The sequence below is a fragment of the Heloderma suspectum genome, chromosome 2, assembly GCF_057233095.1.
Source record: "Heloderma suspectum isolate Gila_16-S chromosome 2, 16-S_ref, whole genome shotgun sequence".
In the NCBI taxonomy this organism is placed as follows: Eukaryota; Metazoa; Chordata; class Lepidosauria; order Squamata; family Helodermatidae; genus Heloderma; species Heloderma suspectum.
In genome coordinates this window covers 175,814,467-175,837,716 of record NC_139459.1, presented here as the reverse complement: position 1 = coordinate 175,837,716, position 23,250 = coordinate 175,814,467, and the positions used below count along the sequence as shown (strand labels likewise).

General features: G+C 44.1%; 3 protein-coding genes across 7 annotated transcripts in view; 2 read left to right on the top strand and 1 right to left on the bottom strand.

The window, feature by feature from the left end:
- The window catches only part of UBA1 (ubiquitin like modifier activating enzyme 1), a 51,650-nt gene extending 49,063 nt beyond the window's left edge, over positions 1–2,587 (top strand). For all 3 annotated transcript variants that reach the window (XM_084836282.1, XM_084836280.1, XM_084836281.1), the window contains exons 21-26: positions 56–144; positions 412–504; positions 613–804; positions 1,509–1,610; positions 1,726–1,826; positions 1,920–2,587. In XM_084836282.1, the coding sequence (XP_084692408.1) occupies positions 56–144; positions 412–504; positions 613–804; positions 1,509–1,610; positions 1,726–1,826; positions 1,920–2,055 (713 nt within the window). In that variant the 3' untranslated portion in view covers positions 2,056–2,587. The remainder of the gene's footprint in view (positions 1–55; positions 145–411; positions 505–612; positions 805–1,508; positions 1,611–1,725; positions 1,827–1,919) is intronic.
- The window catches only part of LOC146353374 (synaptonemal complex central element protein 1-like), a 615,017-nt gene that overhangs the window by 346,026 nt on the left and 245,741 nt on the right, over positions 1–23,250 (bottom strand). The window lies entirely within an intron of this gene.
- LOC146353383 (transforming protein RhoA-like) lies at positions 7,063–20,791 on the top strand. Of its 3 annotated transcripts, none has more exons than XM_084836278.1 (5): positions 7,063–7,144; positions 15,969–16,126; positions 17,621–17,741; positions 18,201–18,331; positions 19,432–20,791. In XM_084836278.1, the coding sequence occupies exons 2-5, from the start codon at positions 15,971–15,973 to the stop codon at positions 19,603–19,605; spliced, it is 582 nt and encodes a 193-aa protein (XP_084692404.1). In that variant the 5' UTR covers positions 7,063–7,144; positions 15,969–15,970; the 3' UTR covers positions 19,606–20,791. The 3 variants fall into 3 exon arrangements, with proteins under 3 accessions (XP_084692404.1, XP_084692403.1, XP_084692405.1); XM_084836277.1 differs by having other exon boundaries at positions 15,966–16,126; XM_084836279.1 differs by having other exon boundaries at positions 7,063–7,179; positions 15,966–16,126.

Here is a 23,250-nt window from a genome sequence, read left to right as displayed (position 1 = left end):
GCATGGGCTTGTAGTTTAGTTACCTTTTCCTAAGGTCATCTGTTCTTTTCCCCAGATGACAGCCGATTGGAAGAACTGAAATCCTCACTCCCAAGCCCCCAGCAACTGCAAGACTTCAGGATGTTTCCTGTTGATTTTGAAAAGGTAAGTACAAAAGCATTGGTTATCCTCAACCTTACTTGGCAGAGTGGGAGTGACTTAAACTGACATCAGGATGCTCTTGGAAACATTCTCTGCCATCCAGTCTGGAAGCTTTGTTCAGGTTTCCAGCTCAGCCTTGCAAACTGCTCCAAACTTTTCTGTGGCTCATGGTGCAGAACCAAGAGCACCTGCAAGAGGTTCCTGGGAAAAATGTGGCACTGTAGGGCTGTCAGAGGGCACAGCTATCATTTTACTTGCATTAAATTTCAGGATGATGACACAAATTTCCATATGGACTTCATTGTGGCTGCATCCAACCTGCGAGCAGAGAACTATGATATTCCTCCTGCTGATAGGCATAAGGTAGGTTTACCCAGTGGCTGTGGAAGGTTGGGACCATGATCAATGGGAGGAGGTGGGGAACAGTGGAAACTTCACATAAGTGGGCTCACATATGCTTTTTCTCTTCAGAGCAAGCTGATTGCAGGGAAAATCATACCAGCCATTGCCACAACAACGGCTGCTGTGGTAGGCTTAGTGTGTCTGGAGTTGTACAAAGTAGTACAGGGCCACAAGCAACTTGAGTCCTACAAGAATGGCTTCCTCAACCTGGCATTGCCTTTCGTTGATTTCTCTGAGCCAGTCTTTTGCCGCAAGAACAGCGTGAGTGTGATACCGTTTCTCCGTATGTATGCATCCCTCCTTTGTTCATACCTGCCTTGGATCAAGGAGTAGACTAATGGGGCCTGTACCCATGGAGGAAATCCTTCCAACTTGCATACTATATCCTCTCCTTTGAGTACTGTGGACTTCAGCACTTTACAATTGAAGCAGTAATACCAGTATTGCTAAAGGCTTGTGAAAGTGTTTTTCCTTTCTCCAGTGGTGGATATTGTGCATGCAGTGGTTCATCTTTCCCTAGGGACTTGAAGGTGAAGAAGGGATGGGGAGACAACCATTAATTGGAGCCTCTCATTACTCAGGGGGTGGGTGGGAATTCCCAAGAGCTCATGTCTGGCTGCTTTCTAGTTACAGGAAAGTTTTTAGATACTTCTTGCAACTGACCCCTTTCAGTCCTTTTCTCTTTGTACTTGTTTCTGTTTTTGCTAGTCCTATCTGTTGGAGGAGGGCATTCTTATCCCAGCCTTCATGTGCTAGTTTGGGGTGGGGCTGGAGACTTGGAAACTGTGTGGAGGGCCCTGCGCTTTCTTCTATGGGGTAAAGGAAGCACACATGCAAGTGATCTTCCTGTGGGGGCTTGGTTGCTGGGCTATATGCTGAGGCTCAGTTATAGATACATGAACCTAGAGAACTTGATTGATGCTTCTCTAGTTAATGTCTGTATTCCCTGCATTTTTTTCTTTCAGTATTATAATACTGATTGGACTTTGTGGGACCGTTTTGAGGTGCAGGGTATCCAGGCTGATGGGCAGGAGATGACGCTGCGTGAGTTCCTGGCCTACTTTAAGGTAATTGCTGAGGGGGCCCAAGCCATTACCTACCACAGTAGCTTAATGTTTGGGGAACGAGGCTTTGTAATGAAGATAAAATGCCTTTTAGTAAAAACGTTTTTCTCTTCCACAGAAGGAGCACAAGCTGGAGATAACAATGCTGTCCCAGGGAGTCTCTATGCTTTACTCATTCTTTATGCAGCCAGCCAAGCTGAAGGAGCGCCATGACCAGCCGTATGTATCGTTTTGGGGGTGTTCGAACAAGGGTGAGCACCTTCAGCAGGCCTTGCTTTTCTCTGATTACTGTCCATTCCCCTTTCCCCACAGGATGACTGAAATTGTCACCAGAGTCTCAAAGAAGAAGATTGGTCGCCATGTGAAAGCCCTGGTCTTTGAGCTGTGCTGCAATGATGAAAATGGGGATGACACAGAGGTGCCCTACGTACGCTACACCATCCGCTAGCGGTCCCCTTGCTAGCACCGCCCACCTGCCTGCCATGGACTGTTAGTGCGGGGGAGGGTCCGCCTCCCTCCTCCACCCGTCACGGTTAAAGTGACTCAAAACATGAAATAACTTTTGTACCCTTTTAGGATTTTTTTTCCAGTTTTTGTGTCCCATCAGGGCCTGGGGAAACACCTCCACTCCTGTGGCCTCTCCCTCCTACCCTTAGCCCTTGCAGTTATGTCATGTTATTGAGGCGCCTTAACCTCCACCTCCCATCCTGTCCTATCCTGTTAATGTTAGTTGTGTTGTGTTTTGGCTCTGCACCACCTCCTCCCTGCCCCCTCTGTCAATCACTGGTGGGGAGCCTGCTCCCTCCCTCATCCTATTCTGGGGATGGGGCTTGTAACAGAAAATACCCCCTTGTCTTCTGAGCACCTGGAGGCCTTGCCCTGGCTGGCGTTGGGGGAGGGGGGAGGATAAGAGTGCGTGGAGAGCGTAGGTCAGAACTGGTAAGAGAAGTAAATGAGTCAATAAACGTTTGCAAAAGCCAGTTGTCCTTTATTGTTCAACTAAGGAGCCAGAGGAGGACCAGTGCTGCTCTGTGTGTGACTGGAACCTTGTTCAGTGTTCAAATGCCTGGAGTTCTTAGGCTACTGCTAAATCAGTGCTTAATTAACACACTCCTTATCTTGACTTGTAATTCCATGCCTCATTACATTTTGTAAGCAGTTTGTTCTTCCTTTATAGCCAGATTTTGAGTATAGTGCTATATTGACTGAACCCCTACCCCCTGCTCCTCAGATCCACAACTGGGAAAGTTTGTGCCTTACTGCTTCCTTCTGCAGTTTGCCATATGATTTCTGGAATAGTATGGTGAAGGCTACACTATCTGTCCTTGAACTCCCCATAGAATCAGGACAATGCAAAACATCTTTAGCAAAAGAAATTGAATAGCAGCTATGCTTGGTGAGCGAAGGTTACCTGTATTGCTTCTCCAGTAAGTATTGTGCCCATAATGCAAGAGGTCCAGTTTTAAGAAAATTAGGAAACCATTAACAAATGGCTAGAACATGTTGTAGATTACCTAGTTAACTGTAGTGGAGTTAAATTGGAAAAATGAACCATTCTCCTCCTGTAGGATCCCTTTCCTCATTAGTTTTCTGTTTAAATCCTGACTGGGAAGGCTCACTATAATGAGGAAGAAGCTCTACAGTATCCCTTACAATGAGGTTGATAACCATATTCAGTAGCAGGGACTACATTGAGCCCCTCTGGATTGAGTAGGACAGCTCTACCAGAGCTGTTGGTACTATCTGATAAGTGTTCCCTCTTCAGATCTGAGCTTGTATTAGACTCGGATGTATTGTCTGTAATGTTAAGGATTCTTTCACATACCCTCAAATCTTTTTGAGATTGAATGCAAAAGGGCTGGAATTAATTTGTGTCTCTCTCAGAGGGAGACAGAGGCAAGTGTTATTCTGGGTTGGTGCATGCATAAAGGCTAGGCAGGAAGCAACTTGACTCCTTTGTGTCTGCACACTGTATGCAGATTGGGACCTTAGCCAATCTAATCACTCATTATCATGATCATTGATTATTTGGCTTTGCAACTATCCTGTTGTGTGAAGAAGCAGTTTTTGTTATATATGCTTCTGGCTTTTCTTAGTTTGGCAGCCCCAGTAAGATAGGATTCTAGCAATGTGAGTGGTGATGAAGAGACTTGATTATTCAAAGGTTCTGACAAGGCAAAGAGAATGTTCTTAATCATTCCATTTTGCTATGGCAGGGGAGGACAACCTCCATCCTGCACTGAGGCCCAATTCCCATAGTGGCTAGGGAGCCTATTGGGTACCGCCAAGGAAAACAGTATACAAGCACCTTCATCTGGGGAGCTTGCTAAATTTTGAGTTCATGCTTTTTGGGTGGGGCTTAAAAAATGGTATCAGCATCTTCTAAAGATTAGCAGCATTTTTATTACACTTCTACTTCCTTATGACTCTATAAAATATAATTCTGTTAAATTAGTATACAACTGAAGTGACTGCTATGGTCTTTGTCCTAAAATTGTTAGTTCCTCTGTTTTCTTGAAATTGTTCAAGACAATCAATCCTTCAGGCCACACTTAAGCTTTATATGAGATTTTAACAAGCCAACACTTGCTATTAAGGCTTGCTGCTCTTGTTAGCAGAACTTCATAATGAAATGATGGTTTATGCTGCTGTTTGAATGGCCAGCATGCTGCTATTTGCACTTCATTATCTTCCAAGTTGATAGATGTGGAGAGCACCAGTGAACAACTGTAGCAGGTGCATGAGTGAAGGTCTCAATGCTATTTCCTGATTAGATTTTCACAAAGAGTATGTGATGAGGACTTATGGGGGGAGGATTGAGCACAGAGTAAGATAATGGTAAATGATGCCTTTTTAGAAAAGTACAGAGCTGCATCTCCTGATGACTGCAAACATCCCCCAGCTGTCTTCCTCCCCCTCTGAAGGAATACATCTAGTTGAACAAATTGTAACACCAAAGCTGACAATAACTGCCATTCAAAGATATAAATGGAAATTGCATTTCAGTGTTCTATAAGTACTCTAGCATGTTATTGTAAGGATCAGAATCCAGATATTTTACAAGTCCCCTAATGCTTTAATAGAGCATAAGTAAGTATAGTGAGTGACTCAGCTAGGACCTAATTTCTAAAAGACCTCCAGGCTTCCCTAGCGCCATACCTTTTTTCATGTTAAAGCCATATTGACCTTTTTTCGTGTTAATGCCATACAGATGTAAAAGTAGGGTTCCTACTATTTAAAGAAGAAAATGAGTTTAGTATAAACTTTATAACAGGATTGGGTAATAAGTAGCCCTCTAGATATTGCTGGACTACAGCTCATTTTGTCTCTGCCTGTTAGCTGTGCTGGCTGGGGCTGGTGCGAATTGGGAATCAACCAAAGTCTAGAGGGGCCATAGAGTCTGCCAGGTCTATGTTGAGTAAAGCTCTGCCTACTTCTTATTCTTCCATTGTGGGAGCCAGAAGTACACATACAATACAATTCTATGCATGTTTAACCAGAAGCCCCGTCATGTTCATGTCCTTACTCCTGTACAAGTTGTAGCCTAAGTGCTTACCTGACAGACGATTCCAGTTTCAATCCTAGTATCCCCAGGTAGTGGTCTTTTGCAGCTCTGTCTGAAATGCTGGCGTATGTCTGAGCTAGATGGACCACAAAAAGTATCTTCCTGTCCTCTTGTCCTTTTTCCTTTAGGCAAAATGATGCAGCTGAAGCTACTAACAGTATATTTACAATAGTAGGCCCTAGACAAGCTTTCTGTATAGACATGTCAATCAGTCATTCCCTAGCTCTGCCTTCTCAAAAAATAATTTGACAAACATCAGCCTTTAAAATGCTCACTTGTAAAGGGGCTGGCCTATTGCTTTAGGTGTTCTTGCCCCAGCTGGGGCTATGTAATTCTGCCTCTTCTCTACAGAGACTGACTGGTTATTCTGTTGCTGCTGGCACTGAGACTTGGGAAAATAGTTTGTATCTATGAGTTACTGCTCTGAGCCTACTACATTTGTTACAGGAGATATGGTCAGAGAGGGAAAAAATAGTACCTGTATGTTATCTATTATAAAACTGAACTGGTATCCCTCTTAACTTTCAATGCAGAGTATATACGGGTTTTAGGATAAAGATACAGGTAGAACTATCCAATTATGGCAGTAGTGCTTTTCCATTTTTAATGAAAGTTTAAGCTGTGTGTTGTGGTTTGTCTTTTCCTCCAATCTTAGAAGAGAGACAAGAGATGTAGCTCAGTGGCAGAACACAGATTCTACATTCAAAAGGTTCTAGGATCGATCCCTGGCATCTCCACGTAGGGCTGGGAAAGTCCCTTGTCTGAAAAACCCTGATCGGGGCAGGCCAGGTCTGTTGGACCATGGCATTGGGGATGATGAGAGTTGTACTCCAAAACAGCTGGAGGAATCTACCCCACTGTAGTAGAAAATATAGAGCTAAATGAACTAATGGGCTGACTCAGTATATGGCAACTTCTTGGGTTTTTTTCCCCACATGTGGAGGTACTGAGGCTTGTGTTCTTCTGACAAGTGGTGATTATTCTTTCTGGAAAGTGCAGCATTTGGCCTGCTAGACTAAAAGTGCCCTCGAATTTTTCACCCAGGAACAACATGCCCCTTTATTGAAAAATCTTAGTTGCACTAGACATGAGCTCTGGCCTCGGGACATACCGCAGCAGCTACTCAAATTACTTTTGCTAATTGAACCAAACTTCATCAGCGTAAGGTTGATGGCCCTTTCGAGGTGGGGGGCGGTGAAGAAAATTCAGTTCCTCAGTGAGGTAGCCTTTCTACTACAGCCGCTGGGTGGCGCGAGTGAGAAATTCCCAAGATGGCTGCCAGGGGAGGCAACTTTGTCTCCCTCCCTCCCTCCAGTAAGCAACAATTGGGCGGGAAGCACTTCTTGAGGGTCAGTTGGGGCGGGCGGGGCTTGAGTTGGCGGTGAGGAATAGCTGGGTGGTGCTTCGTGGAAAAGCCGCCATTGGTTACTGCTTACTATGTCACTGGGTGGGCGTTGACTCCTATAGCTTTAGACCGGCCTTTGCTGGGAAATCACAAGGGTTCGGTCGTTCATAGCATGTCCCAATTGGCCATCATGGGTTGCCACTCGCAGCAACGATTTATGAAGTCCCGCCTTCCGTCTGTAATTGGACAGACGTTCGCCTAGGTTAAGTGCTATTGGCCAACTTCATGTGCCTATCACATTACTTGGCGAGTGGGTGGCCATTGGTCGCCGCGGTCTATCATTCCGGAATCAGACAGCGCCCGATGACACGACCAAACTCGAGATGGGGGAGAACGGTGCTTTCCCATTGGTTACAATCTACTGTCAATCTGATAGCGGGGAGGTCCCAGTTCTCTTTTATAGGACGGCGACGGGCCCAGATGTTTGCATAGACTTATACAATAGGGTGGTGACTTCTGTCAATCAAGAGGTGGGTGGGGTCTGTGAGGGGCAGCTGTGGAGAGTCCGGGCGGCGGCGGGCGAGCCGGGCGGAGCCGGCAGTCGAGGCAGCCGATAGAACTAACCCGGTAAGGTGGAAATGTCTACGGTGGCGAGATAGGAAGTAAATATCTTTCTCATTAGAGTTAAACAGGCCTGGGTCCATTTTGGCTGAAAGTTGACGGGTTTTAGCTTTCTTTTTGTAAGAAGTAGGCTGTTGGTGAAAAGTTGGTTGTGGGGGGTTTGGAGTGAATCCCAAGGAACCTTAGACGCATGCGCGAATTAGGACGGTTGGGTGCAGGGCGGGGTCGCGCGCACCCTCGCGGGGTGGCGTGGCGACGCGGCTTTGATTGGGCGGAAGAAGGGCTTTAGTTAATGAGGGTGGGGTGTGGATTTAAGGACTTCGTCGCGCATGCGCAGAATAGTTCTGTAAGTTGAGGTGGGGGCTGGCACACGAAAAGATTCGAGTAACGCGCCCCCTGGTTTCCGGTTTGATTTGGGAATCTCCATTTTACACAGTTAACGTCCTAAAAGCACGTCTAAATGGTGCGAACCTCTGACTTTGGGGAGGGGTTGCGGTAATGGTGGTGTCTACAGCTTTTTTGTACTTCTGCACTGTGGGGTACGCGTTCTCTGGGCTATCTTTTGTTGTGTTGTCTGTTTTCAGCGTGGAACTGGGGTGACATCAGGTGACTTAAACACATGAGAACTTGTTCATATGAAATGTCTGTATGTTCTGTGTAATTGTTTTCTTTTCTGTCTGTTGGTGATAACAGGTGTGACTGTGAGGTATGGCAGAGGATGCTTGTCCTAATAAAGGAGTTAAAGGTTGCAATTGCCGTATCTCAGTGCTCAATTTGGGGTTATTAACAGTAGCTACACGTCACTGTTTATCAGAGCCCCCCTCCCTGACAAAATAATGCATTACAGGATTTTCTGGTGATCTAAAGCTTCTGGAAGTTTTGAAACTGTGGGAAACAGTTTACCCCCGTTGGCGGGAGGAAATAGGGGGTGGTGGACACTTAAATATATGCAGCAGTTTCTTATCAAGCTTAAACTTGATTGTATACATCAAGAAATGTATCATCTATAACTTAGTACCAAAAATTATACTTTGGGGCATATTTATGAAATACATAAATGCTTCTAGTTTTATTCAAACAATAATTACAAATATACTCAGTTTTAAATATAGTTGCAGCAGCCACACTTGAAAGTATATCTTAGCTTTTGCCAGTTGGAAAACAAGGAGGAAAAAAAGAAAATTGATACCATCAACACTGTGGTAAATAAAGGAATGTTTTACTGTCTGGTCTTGGTACGTAGATCACAGTATTATCATTCTATTTCAGAAAAAGAAAACTATAGATTTTAAAAGCACTTAGACAAACAAACATTCTTGTAATCAGAGGAGTGGCAATACATTTGTGTATTAGATCATTATACACAGTAAAGGTGAAGTCATAGGTACACTCATTGGGAGTGAGCTCCATTGAACTTGATGGGACGTTTCTGTATAACAGGAATAGGCTGCAAATGTCACAATAATTGAAGGAAAAATAGTTCATTTCCAAGTGTCTGAAAGATCCATAGTTTCTGATTCTAAACTCTTGCTTTGAACTTCAAGTACATCAGAAAACAGAAAGTTTGCATAAATTAACACTTGCAACTCTTTCACATGCTAGTTTGTTCCTTGATTATATGTGTATTTACACATACGTTTGCCACCACATTTCAGGAGCACTATACTTGGCAGACTTTGAGTTTGGTCCTAAGATCATTGCTCGTTATGTGATCCAGACAAATGTAGTAGCAGTCCTATCATCAGTAGCATTATCTTTAAATCTTGGATGTAGGCATTCTGCGGCAGCTCTGTAACAATAGTGAGTGCCCCTTTTAAAAGTTTCATAATTTTGGAAGAGAGGCTATTACGTAAGTGTTCTGTTTTCCTAAAGCTTCCAATTTTTTCCAGTAGTGAAATCAAAACCAAACAAAAACTAAACCAAACCCTCATGGGTGTGCGGGGTACAAAACAGAATAAGAAAAACATTTCCCCACATTTCACTTGTTGTTTTCCCGTGGGCTTTCATATCTTTAGCATTGCTGTCAAAAGTCGCTCAGCCATCCTTTCCCCTCCTCTGTATGAGGATAACACTGGGCTATACCGTGGACAAAATATAACATCTCTCGGCCTCAGCCTCTTACCATCTGCAGAATGGAGGCAATCATATCAGACAGTTTAGAATTCCCCCTCCTAATGTGGGAACCATGTGTAGGGTAATTCTTTAAAGTTTTCAAAACCTAAAATTCACATTTCTCCTAGATAAAAAGACATACTTTTTAAAAGTTGAGAACTCCTGTCTTCTGGGGGGGGGGGGGTACAGTGGTGACACAGTGTTGCCAAATCCCTGCAATGATAAAAGTCCTGGTTTTCTCTGTTGTCTTCTATGGGCAGGCAAAATAATTGTCATTCTGGAGAAGTAATCCAACACATCTGGAGGGCACCAGGTTGCATCAGACTGTTCTAGTGCTTTCTTATATCTAGGATGATGCTGACCTCTCTAATGGCTTGGGGAAAGTGGAAATGATAGTCCCTATCCATGTAGCACTTGAGAGCAACAAGTAGTTTCTCTCATGAGGGGGCCCCATTGCATTGTAGTAAGGGACAACTAACTTGAATATTGGTTCTCCAGATGGGATTGTGATGGGGACGGCCAGCCTGGATTTCCTGTACTAGACTTTGAGGGCTACTTTTGATGACTAGGAGATGGAAGTTTTTCTTGACTATCTCACCCTCCCCCAGCTTTTACTTAAATCACAGTAAAATTGTTTTCCAGCTTGATGAGTCACTTGAGGATGTTGGCCCTAATCATGCATTAGATGAGAGTAACTTGTTCCATAGAACAAGTTACTTTCTAGAGAGTTTGTCTGCGAGATCTTCTATATCTATTTGATGATTGGAATCCCGCACCAAGGGGAGGTTACTTGGAAGCTAAATGATACTGAGCTGATAACATTCTCTCTTCCTTATTTTGCTACTAGAGATTTTTTTTGTCATGGTTGTCTTTTTCCCAGGAAGGTGGTTCTCTCAGCTATAGGAGTGAGAAAGTCTGGCCTTTTTAGCTGCAATGGAGGATTCTCTAGCTACAAGAAATCTCTCTGAAGGATTGATCTGGAATTTAATTTGGTCATTTAATTCCTGGCCTTAAAACCCTTCTAAGAAAGCAGTTGCTGTAAATCTTAGACAAGCAGATTGATCCCTCTGTCCTTCTGAAGTATGTGAGAGAAGGTTGTTTAGCACTCCAGTTATGGGTGTAACTTGCCTAGCTTTAAATATTCTCTCGATGCACATCCAAAGCAGCTAGTCACCAGTTTGTTCTTCTCCTCCCATCCTAACCCCAAACTCTGGCATAAAAAACTTTCCGACCTTTAAAAGCAGCATAGCAGTTCCAGCTAAGGTAGACTTGGCTGTGAATCCCCAGTACCAAGTTTTAGAACTGGGCAGTGAAATATTTCCTAGAGAAAAATGCTTCTGTTCTGGATCTGGCGAGTCAAACTGAAGGAAGAGCCAGCCAGCTAGTTCATTCAGTCCCATTTCATAAGCAATGTCAGGATGTCACTTGCCAGTACAATGTGTTAATAGTTGCTGCTTATAATTGGTGAATTCTTGTACCCCTGGGGTCATATGTGGTCATCTTTTTTCCCTATATTTCTATATTTGTTCTATATATTTTTTGGGCAAAAAGATACTGATAAGTGGCATTTCAGCCTTTGTATTTGCTACCTTAAATATTCATAGCATGAATAGATCAGCCTTCTGTAGCCTGGTGCCCTCCAGATATGTTGTACTACAACTCCCAGCATCCCCAGCCAGCACGGCCAGTGGTCCGGGATGACTGGATTTATTGTCCAACAACATTTGGAGGGCTACCGGTTATTTATTTAGTTGTGACACTTGTGTACCACTGAACATAATAAAATCCCTCAGCAGTTCACAATAAATATCAAAATCACATTTAAAATAGAATATTAAAAACACAGCATTAGAAATGCTTCCAGCTACAATAAAAAACAATTCAAGGAGCAGTGAAATGCAGAGGCATGATTAATTTAATTACAGCCCAGGAAAAGCACACCCTGATAAATTCGTTAGCCATTAAGGTGCCACAAAACCCTTTGTTTTCATTGCAATCAAAACTTGGTCATGCGAAACCATGTTTCAAAAGAGATACAATTGGCCTTTACACATTTCAGATTTAAACAGTGGCGTATTAGTGTTAAAAGGACAGCTGTTAAACTTAATAAATATAATGATGCTTATGTACAGTGCACACACGTACTATCATTTGTCAGTCCTAAACTCATCTTCGTTGTCACTTGTAAAAAGGGATGACTTATACTAATTAGTAAGTATGGATAAATCCAGTGATAGTCTCAGTTCGTTTTGAAAGTGAATTTGATGTATTCCTAGCCTGTGGATTATTTTCCATTTGATATGTAGCAAATCCAAGCAATATAATCTTGAAATGTTAACAAAACTTCAACCTGAGCAAGTTAAAGGGTTTTTGTTTGTTGTTTGTTTACTTTCTGCAGGTTCTGGGTGACTGCAGCTTCATAGATGTGAGAGCTGACATAGTGGTTAAGACAGAACAGTGAACTCTCTGATTTGCTTTTGCAGCAGGCTCATGATATGGCTTTAGACAAGCAACTGTCTCTTGGCCTTATCACCCCACAACATTGGAATAATAATATTGACAACCATAGAGGATTGTTTGATTACTGAAAGAATGTGAAGCACTCTGAACAGTCTAAAGCATTATTGAAGCTAAACATTAAGATTGGGGGAAATCATTGCTCTGGTTCCTTGTATGTAGTTTGAGAGGGCTGATGCTTATTTTGGGGGTGGAATGAGATACGTGTTCTTGGAATAATGGGGGAAACTGCAGGAATTCCCCTCACTCCCAAGGTCTTTCATAATGTATATTACATCACACTTAGCCCTCTATGAGATGCATAGCTTGTTAAATTAATTTTAGTTTCAGGGCAAGTAGATTTTTGAGCACATATGGAGTACAATATTCCCATTCCATTACACACTGATGGGGGAAAAACTGCATTGCCAACTTTCAGGTGCTAAAGTACTCATAAAAGCAACTCCCAGAGGGAGCCATAATGTGGGAGGGACATAACACCTCTTGTCTTCTTGTAAGTCAGATATAGATCTGTCATGGGTGGCAGACACAACGTATCTTAAGGTCTGATTGTCATTGTGGTCAACCTGCCTAACCATATTACTTCATATTACAGGTGGGGGTTCACGTGATTGAATGCTTCTTGAAATAAAACTTGAGATCAAAGAAAAAGATGCTAGTCTAGCCTTCTTCCTTGACATGCTGGTCTTCTGCGTGCACAGTACTAATTGATTCTTGTGATTCAGTCATTTGAGCGCTGACCTCCAGTCTGAAATGGTAGAGCCCCGTCAAAGCTTTACCACCTCGAGGGTAACTAGGCCTTCTTTGTGCATAGGGATCCGTAAAGATCCTTCTTCCACTACATATTTTGTTATAGGAATGGATTGCAGGATTACATAGCTGCAGTGCATGCAGAGGTTCTGAGCATTTTGGTAGGGATGTAAATTCCAGCACTAGATGTGTGTTTAGTGCTTGCTCACTTCTCAGTTTCCACATGTGAAGTCAGATCCTGGTGCTTTTGTATTGATGAGCAGTTCTGAGCACACTATTTTCGCGTGACTTCCTCTTCCTCCCAAACCCACATCATTTTTATTTTCAGAATTACACTCTGCCAGATACAGAATAACTCTCTAGGTGGCTTACAGCAATCTTGATTACTACAACATTAACAACAATTGAGACTAAGATCAATATTTTCATTCACAGAGCTGATGAGCTACCCTGTAACTTCTCCCCTGATTGAACAAAGATACATTTTATTCTGGTTTTAGATTGTTGCTATACAGTTAAATTGATCAAGGCTTGCAGCCCTAGAGGTCAGAATATGCCTTGCAGTTGAGACTAACAGCTGTGCTTTAGGGCTCTCTCTTAGTCATGCAAAACTTGGTTCAATTTGTAGAACATGTCAGATGTGTAGAGTTGATGCAGACCAGAAAATAGCCCATGTATGCTAGCCTACTGACCCTACTGCAGAGTTGGCATAGTCCTGTGATGGCAGCATGCACAGATCTATGGACTTCGGGTGCACAGCACCCTTGACTGCATGGCTAATGTTCCTTACTGGTTAAGATGAGCATGAACTTTAGGCATGAAATCCCCAGTTCAAGTTTCAGCCGTGAATAGACTGCCCTTAGACAAACCATTGCAGTCTGACTTTACATTACTGTTGTGGTGTGATTGCCACTTCTCTGTGGTTACATACCCTACCACTTTGGAAATGTTTGGATGAAGGGATCACATTACAAGTAACCTCATAAATGCTGCATCTCCCATGGGACCAGTGGTATTGATACAGTTAATTCCCATGTGGACTGCATCCAAATGATCCCAGTGAGTGTGGGATCCAGCCTTGAGGAGTCATCACTGGTGACATCTGAATAGACCTATTCTTCAGACCGCATTTTAACATGGGGATAATAATGGCTTGCTTTACAGCATTGTTAAAATACATCTCCCTTCCCTTTGACCCCCCCCCCCAATTTCCAGAATAATTTATCTTAGAGAGTTGGTATTTTGTTTCAATAGGCTGTGCTCTGTAAGTAAGGAAATGGGAGGGTCTGTGTGAGGGAGACCTTGTGGAGGGAGTTTCCTTTTTAAGAAAGGCCAGCTATAAAGAGATGTTCTTTGTGAACAATTATCAATTGTGGGTGGCGGGGGAGCATCATGAGAATGAGGGGATAGTGAAGGCATGCACGTCTTTTTGTGTGTGTTTGCTGTGGATGTGCAGGAGTACAGAATGTGATGGGTGCAGAATTCACCTTCCTGAGCTTCTCTGCTTCCTTTTTTTAAATAGCTCTTTCCTGTCTCGTAGGATTAGGACAATGCGCTTGAAAGTGCGCAGGCAGTGCTTCCTGAAATCTCAGCAGCTGAATAAGATTTCCAATGGCCAAAGGGACTGGGCTTTAGCAACCTGCCTAGCTTCTTGCTCCTCCACATGACAAGCAAAATTAGAGTATCTTGTGTGAGATAACTCAGACAAACTTGTTCAATTTACATAACATATAGGCTGTAAAATTCTGTCCCTGTGTAGAACAATGCTTTTGCCAGCGATTATCACCCATAACCTGGACATTTGAGCTAGTAGTACTTCTCCTGTGATAATGACTTGACACCCCATTATGTGCACAGCAATGTAATTCATGCTGGTTTTAGTGTGTGTGTGCTGTCTTGGGAACTGTACTAGAAAAGTAGGATACAGATCTAAAACAAATTATTAAGTAAGGACAATACTAAAAATAACAACAACAACAAAGTCTTGTGGCATCTTAAAGCAGTAATGTGGGGTGGAAGTTTTTCCAGCACTTCATTTTTCTGTGGAAAATTTTCCATTTCATAAGTTCACTAGTAACAATGAATAATTCCAATTGCAAATACAATATTAGGCAAGCTTGGCAGTTTCAACTTTGTAATTAATGTTCTACAGGTGATTATCCCTAGCAAGTATGTGAGACAATACATAGATGTATGTCTCGGTGTAAAATTGAACTAAGAACTCTCATCAGCAAAACTGAAGGTGCCCCAACAACCTTAGTGGAAGAGGGTTGAACGCTGTTGAAATAGATGAGCAGTTGTCAGCATATCATGCACAATTTTTTGGGTTACTAATATTAGTGGGTCACTATTTTTTCAATCTAAATCTGCATAGGATTGCACCCTAAGTGTGCTTTAATTTCCCCCCTCAGATACTTCAGGTTGACACAAAAAAATTAATGTGGGATACTTTTTTACCTTTGTTTACTAAATACGAATAACAAGCATGCTAAATTACATCACTTTCTAGGTGATTGGAAAATCTTCCAAAGCGAACTGAAAATTTTCCCATGCAAATGACCATATGCAAATTAGCCTAATTTTCCAATTCACAATTTTCCAGAAAACCCATATCACAGCCTTAAAGACTTGACACACAAGACTCTGTTTTTGCTGCAGCAGTCCAACACAGCTAGCCCTCTGGAAACTAAAAACAAAGGAAATGCAAAATTGAGTAATAATACTGGCACCGCTGCAGCTTGAGGTCATTAAAGGAAAAGGCTGCTACAAAACTGGAAACCACCCAGACAACTGTGTGTAATATCAGTATAAAATAAAGGTTAGGTAAAATCAGTGTAACATATTAATGGCATTATTCTTTGGTGAAGTTTACATATGTCTAGTTAGTGAGAAACTTTTTTGGCCTTTTCTCGTGTCACAGTGCAGAGCTGGCTCTTACAGGACAGGAGCTGCTCAGTTCTAACCTTATGGCTTAAGTCTTCACAACAGTTGCTATAGGGTTTTTTAAAGTAAAAATACTAGGAACTCATAGATTGGTTTGGCTGTGCTTAGGCTGCTGTTGTCCATATCAAACTTGAGTTGTGCTTCGGCAAGTATTGCAGTATGTAAGCCCAAATAAGCCCCCACTTAGTTGCTCAGTGACTTCTACTCCCTCTGATTTTGATCCTTGAAATTTGACTTTAGGTTTCACAGACCTGATTTGTCTGTAAGGATGAACAACTGAAGGCACCAGGGGCCAAATGTGGTTCCTGTAAGGAATTCACGCTACCAGTTGCCAGTCCAGAGTCCAGAAGGATTTGTTGAGGAAATGGAGTCTCTGGTCAAGGGGCTTGCTGAATGTTGGATCATGGGGGAAAGCCTCTTTCCACCTCTGAGTGTCCCTTCTGTAAAACTAATTGCTGCCTCGGACTATACTGTTACTTAGTAAAGAATCCTCTTCTCCTTTCAGCAGAGATGGCTGCCATACGCAAGAAACTCGTCATTGTGGGAGATGGAGCTTGTGGAAAGACCTGCCTCCTTATTGTCTTCAGCAAGGACCAATTCCCAGAGGTCTATGTCCCCACTGTCTTTGAGAACTACGTGGCTGACATTGAGGTGGATGGAAAGCAGGTAATGCTGACCTCAGGAGTCTGCTGGGCAGCTTGTTGAAAGGACGGCTGGTCATGCTGGTGGATCATGTTTTAGAAAAGTTAATTGGAATTGTGTTTAGTGACTTCTATTACTACCTTGGTGATCTGCAGTAACTCTGGGTAAATAGGGCATTACTACTTTCACTGTGGGGCCGCGGTGGCTTAGTGGTTAAGATGCTGAACTGCAGACCAGAAGGTTGGCAGGACAGCAGTTCGAGACCCGAGTGCTGCGTGACGGAGTGAGCTCCCGTCTTCAGTCCCAGCTCCTGCCAACCTAGCAGTTCGAAAGCAAGAAATTGCAAGTAGATAAATAGGTACCGCTTCAGCGGGAATGGTAACAGCGTTCCATGCACCTCGGTGTTCAGTCACGCCGGCCACATGACCACGGAAACGTCTTCGGACAGTGCTGGCTCTTCGGCTTAGAAATGGAGATGAGCACCGCACCCTAGAGTCGGACACAACTGGTTGGGGACACCTTTACCTTTTACCTTACTTTCACTGTACAGAAATGGAAAAGAGCTTAATGACTGGGGTCTAGTGAGTATTTGGGAGCCCCAAATTTAAACACTAACTCAGCCCCATTTTTTAATTGTTCATCAACTCTTGTGATCCAGTGGGAGATGTTGTACTTGGTATCTTTCACTCTTGGGCTGGAATTGTGAGTAATTTTGATTGTAGGGGGAAAACAGTGAATGCCACTTTGAGGCAGAGGGCTAATAAGACCTGCTTATGCTAGCGTGCCCACAGGGAGTGGTTTATGTCTAGCAGTATAGGCATAGCCATGTAAAATACCCAGTTTGGCTATATCTCAAGAATGAGAATGAAAAAGTAAAGCTGTACAATAGAAATATTTTGCCCTACTGTGAAACTTGAAATGCAGCTGATAGAATGGGGTGATGGTAGAATACATTTCTCTCTGGTGGCAAAACATTGACTGTATACAGGAAAGGAAATAAATCCTTTATTTGGCTCTGTGAGGTGTATTTCTGAGGAGACGAATCTGAAACTGTGTCTAGCAGCGTATGAAATGTGGTATGTGGCTGCCTTTTATATTTTACTTTGGGCATTTGGCCTTCCGGTGCGTGTCTCTGGAGTAAAAAAAATTTGTGTTTCTCTTCTCTTGGTTAGTCAGGGTAATGTATGAAGTAGCCCTCTTCCATTCCCCCACCAAATCCCAAAGGACAGAGAGGAATTGGTTTGAAATAAAAAACAGTGGAAAGAACAGGTGGTTCCCTTGGGACTGCATTTCTTTGGTGATAACAGGAAATAGGGTTTGGAGTCCATCTTTCTGGCTGAATTGAGAAATTACCAGCATCCTTCTCCATTGGTTCTGAGCTGGTCCATGGAAGCATGCTGAAGATCTAATGGGGTAAGCTGCTAGCACATTGCAGAATGTGTTCAAGCTTAATGGAGTGGCAGTGACAGCAGTGTGAGGATGTGTCCCCATTAAGTTGCCACATTTGTACTTCTTCAGGTAGAGCTTGCTCTGTGGGATACTGCTGGCCAAGAGGACTATGACCGCCTGAGACCCCTCTCTTACCCAGACACAGATGTCATCCTCATGTGCTTCTCTATTGATAGCCCTGACAGTTTAGGTGAGTCCTTAACTACCTGTCCTTCGTGTGTAGGGGGAGGGCTGACTGAATGATAAGCCCAAATATATTTAGTTCTCTTTCTTTGATCTGTCTTCTGAAAGGATATCAAACTGCTGGTGGTAGCTGTTGTCGTTGAGCTAAACTGTCAAAGTAGCTTTCTTGGTAAGGACGTGGCATGTACTACCCCACTGCCACCATACTAGCACCCAGTGTTTTGTCGTTTCCCCTTTCCAGTACACATGTCCCAGCTTTAATATTTGTTGGTTACCCTGGCTGCAGCACCTTCCATTTTTTGGGCTGCCACTCTTGTTAGTGTTGTTAAATTCCTTCCTGGAGATAGCTGAAGTAATTTGTGAACATTTGCTTTGGGGTATGATGTGTTATCCACTAGTAATTGACAACTCCAGTTCCTGTTTAGGTTTATGTATGTGATATTACTGAGTCCTTGTGCCCCTATAGAAAACATCCCTGAGAAGTGGACTCCGGAGGTGAAGCACTTCTGTCCCAATGTGCCTATCATCCTGGTGGGAAATAAGAAGGACCTGCGTAATGATGAGCACACACGCCGGGAGTTAGCCAAAATGAAGCAGGTAAAGCCAAGCGCTTAATGTCCCTTGCTGGGAAACCCAGTAGTGCTATCAAGATTAATAATTGATATCCCTTGGACCCTGCTACAGAGAACCCAGGCAGTTCATAGAATCATAGAATAGTAAGGTTGGAAGGGGCCTACAAGGCCATCGAGTCCAACCACCTGCTCAATGCAGGAATCCAAGTCAGAGCATCCCTGACAGATGGCTGTCCAGCCTCGTCTTCGGTATAGAAATATAGTTCCTCTGTAGCAGGGTAAAAGTCATGGGGAAAACTGAGCTTTGGAACTAATCTGCCTTTCCCATTTAATTCTCTGAGCAGAAGCACAACCCTATCCAAGGTGGTCTGTATTTTGAAGGAGCTGACTTCCACTCATTTTTGAAATGGGCTTGGTGAGGCAGAAAGCAGGAAGCTTCCATGAGGTTCTTAATACCTTTACAGAACACAGTCTAGAGCAGCCTTCCCCAGTCTGGTGCTCTTCAGATATTTTGCACCTCAATGCCCATCAGGCCCAGCTAGCATGGCCAGTAGTCAGGAAAGTTGGGAGCTGTAGTCCCAAGATATCTGAAGGGCACCTCCATAGGGCCTGTGACTGACATGGTTCGCATGACATGACAGCCCACCATAGCTTAATTCACCCGCAGGGGCTGTCACATCAAATAAATCCATGGCTTGTTTTAGCCTTATTTGAGGATTATCAAACCCTCAAACACCCCCTGCCACCTGGGTTCACATGACACGGCAAGCCAGGCACCCGCAAGCGCTATACAAAAATGGTACCCATAAGCGCCTGGCACTATGCAGCAGCCCCCATGGGTAAATTAACCCATGGTAGGCTGCTGTGATGTACAAACAGGCCCAATATTGCACTTCAGAATGTCATAAAGGTAAACCTCCATCTTCGCAATCTCAGTCCTAGCACCAGCTGGGTACCAATTTCAGCTAAGGAAACTGCCCTAGGGAGTCACTTCTCAAACCAATTTTCAATACTGATTGTTGAGTTCTTGCTTTGATTGCCAGATTCGACTCCCATTTTTCTTACTACGATAAAAGCCAGAAGACCGCTGTCATTCTCTCACTCTCCCCCCCCCCATGTTTTCAGGAGCCAGTAAAACCAGAGGAGGGCAGGGACATGGCCAACAGGATTAGTGCTTTTGGCTACCTGGAATGTTCTGCCAAGACAAAGGATGGAGTACGGGAAGTGTTTGAGATGGCCACCCGGGCTGCCCTGCAGGCCAAGCGTGGCCGCAAGAAGACCTCATGCCAGCTGCTGTAATCCTCCCCAGCCTGCCTTCCCTGCCTGCCTGCCAGCCAAGCCAGCCTTCCAGGCTTGCCTCCCCTCTGATACCATCCTGAAGGCAGGACTGGCGTGTCTCTTCAGAGGGGGAGCCTGCGAGAGCGGGGCAGGGGTTCTTCTGGAACGTGGCAACTAATTGTGGTGGTGGGGTTCCCAGTCTGCTCCAGGCTGTTCCCATCACTGTGCAGGAGTAGCATCTTCCCCTTCCACCACAGGCTTCTGACCCCTCCTACAGAAGGTTGGAAGGCGCTGACCCCTGAGGGGTCAGTGGGGAGCTCCTTGTCCTTCTGCGTGCTTGCTCACAGCAATCTTGGCTGTCTTGTTGGTAGCCCATGGCACTGCACCACTCCTGGCAGTTCCTTTGTAGAAGGCTTCCTGCCAAGTGTGAAAGCCCTTTGCATTAGTAATGGTCAGAGCTTTGAATCGGAACATCCAGCCCCTGGGGGTTTCACCTACTCAGCAAGGGACTATTGATCTGTAAAACAAGTCACTCATGGGGTGGAGGGTGGAATGTAGTCCTCCAGCACAGTGGGCAAACAATCCTCCTTGCACCCCTTACCTTGACAGACAAATCAATCCCTTAGCTGGCTTTTCTGCTCTTTGGGATAATAGCAGAACCACTTAGGACCATGTCCCCTTCAAGATCACAGACCAGTTAAAAGACCACCTAAGGTCTCTGAAAGCTGTCTCAGAAAAGTGGCATCAGGTCCCCTTACCTTCTCCCTCTATCCTGCCCCTGAATAGAATTTTATCCAATTAAATATTTAATCTCCTGACAGCAGAGCAGGGAGCTATCTTGTCTTCAAACTGGCCCAGGAGACTGGGCTTTACAGCCTGGCCCCTTCCTAGCAAAATATCTATATTTGTAAGCAGAGGTGCTATGGGCCAGTTTGTTGCTGTTGGGCAGTTCTCTGGACCTCCTGTGGCTGGAATAGCCACTGCCACAGCTCCAAGTGCAAAGGACCTACTCTATTGCTTTTGTCTCTCTGCTCCCCCTCACTCCTGCTTCTTCCTTCCCTTCTCCCCTCCCCCTTTGTACTCACTGCATTGCCACCGGGGTGTATGATTTTTGTGTTTAATTTGTATTCACATGTTTAAAAAGTGGTTGTTACTTTTCAAAATGTACTTGAAAGACAAATCTGTAATAAATTTCTAGTGATGTTTAGTACACGGTGGGGGTTTGCTTTTTGTCTCTTTAAAGTTGTGTTTTGGGAAGGGAACTCCACTCTGCATCCGATAAATGGTACTGAGGAAGCTGCCTTACACTGAGTTGGAGCATGGGTCTATGGTCCAGAACTGTCAACATTAACTGGCAGCGGCTCAGAACTGGCAGTTTTGAGGCAGGAGTTTTTCCAGCTCAACCTGGAGATACTGGGGATTGAACCTGGGACTTTCTGCATGCAAAACATGTGCTCTGCCACTGAGCCATGATCTTTCCCAAGAGTTGAGTGATGGCAGGACAGTGGACTACATTTGCCTGTCAAGAAAAATCCAACTTCTGAGCCAAGGACCCACTTCATTTGGGATAAATTGTGCCCACAGTGAAAACTGCACACATGCACTTCCCATAATCTCCTTAAGGGAATAAGTGGGACATTCCAGAAACTGAAATAAGTAAGAGCAGTCAAATTGGCTTAGAGCTAATCAAGGTGTAGAGAGCCTGCCACCCCTGCTACCCCTTTGGATTCTTGAGGCGGCAGTGAGTTTTTATTTATTTATTTATTATTAAATTTATTTGATATCAATGTCATCCCTGAGCTCTTTGGTGGAAGAATGGGATAGAAAACTTTTCCAGCCTTGCTCTGCTAGAAACTGGTTGGCAAAATTAAAGGAAGTCTTCATGCTGGATTCTGTGTTGGGAAATACACAGCATCTCTATGACAAACAGGATAGCAACATCTGCCTGTTCCATTCCAACAGAACATGGGGGTAGGGAGCCAAGATAATCGAAAATGTAAATTTCTAGTGACTTCTTTGGGTGTGATGGTCTGTTCCCAGCACTTTCTATCCAGGATTTGGAACATCTTGCTTGCCTGCTAGCAATTGGTAAGTAGCCTGTATGCCTGTTCATTGGCCATAAAATGGATATGGTGGTATTGGGTGCCATCCTGCAGTAAGGCAACTGGGATGTTCTAGTATGGTATATAAGCGCTGCCCGCTCCTGAACCACCTATTTTGTACTCCGAAACAGACAAGTCCTGGTGGCCCACTCAGTCTTTCTAGCCAAGCTAGACTTTACCAATGCCCCAGTTCCTGCCTGGAGAGCTGGATCTCCCCTACCCTAACCTGAGGATTAACCCTAACCCGCAGATGCAGCTGGGACATACCTCCATCCACCCTGTCTACTCCAGAATTGTAGGGCTGCTGTCCTGGTGGCTCGTCCCATCTTTCTTGCTATGTTACGCTCTACCGAAGCCCCAGTTCTGGGCTGGAGAGCCCTAACGCTAACCTGAGGCTTAACCCTAACCTGCAGGTGCAATTGAAATATACCCCCATCACATGGTATTCTCCAAAACAGTAGACAAGCCGTCCTGGTGGTACGCTTAGGCTTTCTGGCCAAGCTAGACTTTACCAAGGCCCCAGTTCCTGCTTTGAGAGCCAGGTCTCCAACCCTAACCCATGGGTGCAACTGGGACATACCTCCATCCACCCGGTATACTCCAAGGCAGTCGGCAAGCCATGCTGGTCATCCACTCAGTCTTTCTTGCTAATCTACACTCTATTGAGAGACCCCAGTTCCTGCCTGGAGAGCTGAGGCTCCCCAACCCTAATCCTAACGTGCGTCTTAACTTCAACCCGCAGGAGCAACTAAAACATACCTTCATCCGCCCAGTATACTCTGAACCAGTAGACCAGCCGTCCTGGTGCCCCACTCAGTTTTTCTGGCCAAGCTAGACTTTACCAAGGCCCCGGTTCCTGTCTGGAGAGCCAAGTCTCCCTAATCTGAAGCTTAACCCTAACCCACAGGTGCAATTGAAACATTCCCACATGCACACGGTATACTGGCCTGTTCTCATGAATGCATGTTCTACGTCTCTGCTGTTGTACTCCTGGTGCTATATCTGCTCATCTGTCACTTTGTCCAATGGGAGATAAATGAGCATTGTAATATTTTTAATATGCAGGACAATGTATACTTGGCACTGAAAGAATAATCTGCACCATGGAAACCAAAATTCTGTAGCAAGGAAAGCTGAATTCTGAACTACCTAAACATTTTGAAAATTGGAATAATTCCACAATTTGTACAAATTGTATATTCAGCTTTGTTCCTAAGGACAAAGAGTTGGCAAAGGGATTTTGTAAGGCTGAGGAGCCTTGCTCCCCTGAGTGCTGCAAATCTTACTCAGTGACTCCTGTGTGAGGGATATAACCTTTGCAACTAGAAGAGCTAGACACACTTTTCAATGTAAGATTCTCAGGATGCAGAACCTTGTACCCAGTACCATATACTGTATGCTGTGGAAGTGCAGTATATTACATGCAACCCTGTTTCTGATGTGCTGTTTTCCCTTGTCCTATACTTAATCTGCATTTTCCCCTATATACATTCTGTTTAGTTAGGTTATCTTCATGTATCCCAAATGGAGGTGAAGAGGAGATCAGTAGCTTACATTCTGTCTG